Source organism: Otolemur garnettii, unplaced genomic scaffold (assembly GCF_000181295.1).
Source record: "Otolemur garnettii isolate 467f Iridium unplaced genomic scaffold, OtoGar3 scaffold00108, whole genome shotgun sequence".
NCBI classification, from domain to species: domain Eukaryota; kingdom Metazoa; phylum Chordata; class Mammalia; order Primates; family Galagidae; genus Otolemur; species Otolemur garnettii.
In genome coordinates, this window is record NW_003852503.1 from 239471 (window position 1) to 243825 (window position 4355).

Genomic DNA, 4355 nt, shown 5'->3' on the forward strand with positions numbered 1-4355 from the left:
TTCAAAGAAGCAATCTTTGTTCCTTGCTTTATGTATCCCTCTCATAAATGGATAATGAAGCAATCCAACTAGTTATTCCCTGGTCTCCGAAATGCTTTTTCAGGGAAATGATTTTATGGAGAGATTTATATTCAATGAGGTTTTGATAGCACACTTTCTCTGTGTGATTGGGAAATTTCTAAGGACAGAAATCAATAAAGCTAAAAAAATTACAAATGGCTAAGGTAACTTCTAAATTCAAGAAAAGTTCATGGATAGAGGCTAAAGTAGGACAGTGCAAACACGCTCCCCAAAATTTAACCTAATGACTGGAAAAGGGCAATGTATTGTGGGGAGGGAATCGTCACAATCCTAACAAAAGTACAGCCATTTGGGGAGGACAGCAAGTCAGAGGAAACAGGTCAGAAATCCAACTGCATGACCACAGCAAACCCCCCAACACACACTCCCCACACTCCTGGAATGTTTCAAGACCAGTATTCCCAGGAAACAACAGAACAGTAACTTTCCACCCTAGCTCTGGCTGGCGCCAAAGTTTAGCCCCTGTTTCTGAGACATCAGCCCCTCTGCAGAAGGGAGTGACTCCAAGATTAGCCCCTGGTACAAAGATCAGTCCTTTGCAAAAGAGAATGCCTCCCCTAGCATCCCCCTCCCACATTCCAACCACACTAATAAGGTTAATTAAAGCCTCTTGGAGCTGTGTGACAGGAAGCTGACTTCTGGTCAGGTTCCCTTCTGCTCTTTTCCTCCTAATAAAACTTCTTGATCCCTGGACTGGCCTCCTCTCCTTGCAGACCATCATCCCAACTCTACCCTTGAACTGCTCCAAATGAGATTCAAAGAAAAGTAGCTTTTTTCCCATTAGCTACTACTTCAATTATGTCGTTGTTTTAAAAAAAAAAAAAAAAAAAGTCCCAAAGGTATATGTTATTAAATAAACTAATTTAATTCCGTAATTGGGTAACGGATGCCAAATTCCTTGAACAATAGTTGGTTTGAAACATCTTAGTTTGGGGGCCAAATTTTCTTAGCAACAGTATTTTTAAATGAACACTACTACTGGAGCCAAGACCTCATAAACTTTGGCGCAATTACTCTGTTAGTGTGGTTACTCTTTAGCCTGATGGTTCTCACTGGGTTTCAGGGTTGTTCTTTAAGTACCATTATTGTTACTTATGATTGCTCTTAGTGGTTTTTACCACTAGGGAGTTCCCAGAAAAAAAATGCCAGCCCTACCAGAAAAAGTACAAAGACACTATGACTAAGTAGTCGAGTCAGTTCAGGGAAAACTGGGAGAATCCTACCTACATCTCTTAGGAGACAGTACGAGGAGGGAAGGAGTTTAACCAAAACACAGCTCTGTCCATGATACAAATATGAAGACTACTAGATAAAAGGTAGCAGAAACAGCAAAATGATAACCTGGCTGGTGGTTAAGATTTCTAGCCCAAGTAAAGCCTCTATCTTCAAACACGCAGATACACAAGGATGGCCAGATGCACACGAGAGTTCTACTTGTCACCACATCCGGCACAGTAACTAACAGGGAAAAACTGGTTTTCATGAATGAGCTTCGTCAGAAACAGCAGGGCCTCAAGCCAAACTAACTCTGGAGACATCAACAATCCAAATTCCAGACCAACTCTTGGCCAAGCTAACTTTCATGGTGCCCGCTAACTTCACGATAACAATACACAGTCTGGCCACAATCAAGCCTTTCCAGTTTTCCAAAACATCTCAAGTATCACTCGTCCTTCGTTGCTCAAGTTAGAAGCAAAGCGACTGACACAAAGGCCAGTCGCCCCACAGCGCTTTTTTATATGGCTTTGCCACAGCCACTTCTTAAATTCCTAACCTTGAGGGGGGCGCAACGCTCCCCGCTTCTGCCCTTCCACGCACGATTCTGCCCCGGCTGGTAAGCCTCTGCCTGGGAGCCCCTCGGCCTGGAACAAAGCGAAGGGCCCCGGCAGTGGGGGCGAGAGGCGCCAGAGGCACAGGGACTGCGGGACGGCGCACAATAAGAAACTACCAACTTCAGAGCGCAGGAACATCCTCGATTGGCAAGAAAGAGGGGCGGCGGCAGACACGCCCAACTTCAAACTCAGGAAACCTACGGGCTGGCGGCCATCTGGAAAAAAGCCCCTTTCCCAGGGAGAGAAGAAAAAGGCGGAGGAGATGCGAGTCGCCCACCGGGCCCCGGAGGGGAGCCCTGCACTCAGACCGGCCCCCGCCCCCGAGGCCCGCTTCCCCGCTTTTTCTCTGCCTCTGGAGCGCTGCCCCAGGCCGGGCAGCCGGTTACCTTGATGCGCTCCCGGCACTGAGACGGGGTCCGCTCGTAGCCCAGCTCGGCCAGGGCCCGGGACACGCGCTCGTACATGGCTGGCCCGGGGGCCTTGCTGCCGAACACCGTGCCGGCTCCCTCCAGCTGCTGGTACCGCACCTCCACCAGCCGCTCGTTGCCCCACACTGCGATGAGCGCGTTCGTCTCGGCTGGCGTCCACGACATGCCCCGGCAGGCGGCGGCGGCAGCTGCCGCAGCCCCGCCACCGCCGCCACCAGGGGAGAAGGAGACCGAGGACGAGGCGGCGCTGCGGCCCCCCAGCCCCAGCCCGAGACCCCCGGACGCCGCTGCCCCCGAGCCCGTCGCACTGCCTGGCCCGAGCGGGGAGGCACCCCGAGGCGTGGAAGGGTCGGACAACGAAGGATTTCCGTCGCTCAGGCCTCCAGGAGAAGCCGGCGAGAGCACCTCCATCTTCGGGATTTTTAGCGGCGAGTTGGCGGGCAGCTCCGAGCCACAGGGCGCAGCCATCTTCCAAGCGGCCGCCGCTGCACCGCCCGGAAGTGACGCGCCGGCGCATCCGGCCACCGCGGTCTCCGGGGCTGCCCTGGGGCCTGGCTCGGCTGCAGGCTGGCGGCTCCGGGCCGCTGCTGCAGAGGATGCGGCGGTCGGGCGGAGGCTGCCGGCGCCTCCCGGTCTTTCTCCGCGAGCCTTCCCGCGCCGCCCGCTCCTCTCCCGGGGAGAGGGGCGGGGACGAGGCGCGCTGAAGCCCCGAGCTGAGGAAAAGGGTGGGGGCATGAGGGCGCAGGAGTGAGGAACAGATTGGAGCCTTCCCACTTCCTCTCCAATCTCAGCCCCGGGGAGGAGGGGTGAGGCCCGCGAGGGGGCCCCGAGTTAAGGAGGAATTGACCATTTCACTCTCTCGCCTGCCTCCCTCGCCCCTGTCCGTCTTCTCTCTCAACTGGCCTCTAGGTGCAGAGGCTGACGTTCAGGGTGGGGACTAGGGAAGACTAGGGAGCGGGTTTGGGGGAAGGCGCCAAGTGGGGAAGGTTCTAAAAAGCAGAGTAGGGTGTGTAGAGTGTAGCTTTTCAAGAAACCCAAGCCCGTTATTTGAAGAACAGCACCTCTTTAATTCAAGTTATGATCTATTGTTTTCCAGTTAGGGTAGGTGTGACCATTTTATGGAAGACTTAGATTCCTTCATTGCGTCTTTACTTGGCTATGGTTTGAACATGTAAAAACTCCCAGGTCCAGCAGAAGAGTCACTTTATGATACTATAGTCCATCCTTCCTGCTTTGGAAGTTTCCTGGTTTTCCCAGGTTTTCCATATTCTCAACTGTAAGAAGATTAAAAAGAAAACTGTCGATTATGACAGCCTTTGTGACGTCTGGAAATAAATTAGTGCATTAGTCACTCCTGAACTTTCTTTAAAGTGCTGGAGTGTGAACAGTAGTACACCTAATCTGGTACATAGTGTCCATATTCTTCAAAGCTGAAAAATCTCTCTCTCTCTCTCTCTTTTTTTTTTTTTGAGACTCAAGCTGTCGCCCTGGGTAGAGTGCTGTGACATCACAGCTTACAGCAACATCCAACTCCTGGGCTCAAGCGATTCTCCTGCCTCTGCCTCCCAAGTAGCTGGGACTACAGGCGGCCACCACAACACGGGGCTATTTTTTGGTTGTCTTAAACAACAGTAATCACCAAAACCCATAATAACCATCATGGTTGTTTGGCGTGCCCGGGCTGGATTCGAACCCGCCAGCTCAGGTGTATGTGGCTGGCACCTTAGCTGCTTGAGCCACAGGTGCCGAGCCAATTTGGCATATTTTTAAAAAGTTAAATATACACCTGCTATATATCCCAGCCATACAATTCCTATCTATTTCCCCAAGAAAAATGAAAATATATGCTCATTCAAAGGCATACATGGATCTGAAGCACATGTAGTGAGAAGATGGATTCATTGAGGCGAGGGCTGCAAGGACACAGCTGGTCTGGCTGGTTTAGGTCCTCGGTGACCTTCACCTCATGTCTTCCATCTTTTTTTTTTTTTTTTTTTTTCACGATCTATCTGAG

General features: G+C 51.5%; 1 protein-coding gene across 2 annotated transcripts in view; it reads right to left on the reverse strand.

Annotated features, from left to right (window-relative positions):
- Positions 1 to 2855, reverse strand: part of MSANTD2 (Myb/SANT DNA binding domain containing 2) — a 37662-nt gene extending 34807 nt beyond the window's left edge. For both annotated transcript variants that reach the window (XM_023517338.1, XM_012809535.2), the window contains exon 1: positions 2300 to 2855. In XM_023517338.1, the coding sequence (XP_023373106.1) occupies positions 2300 to 2809 (510 nt within the window). In that variant the 5' untranslated portion in view covers positions 2810 to 2855. The remainder of the gene's footprint in view (positions 1 to 2299) is intronic.
- Between the last annotated feature and the right edge of the window lie 1500 nt (positions 2856 to 4355).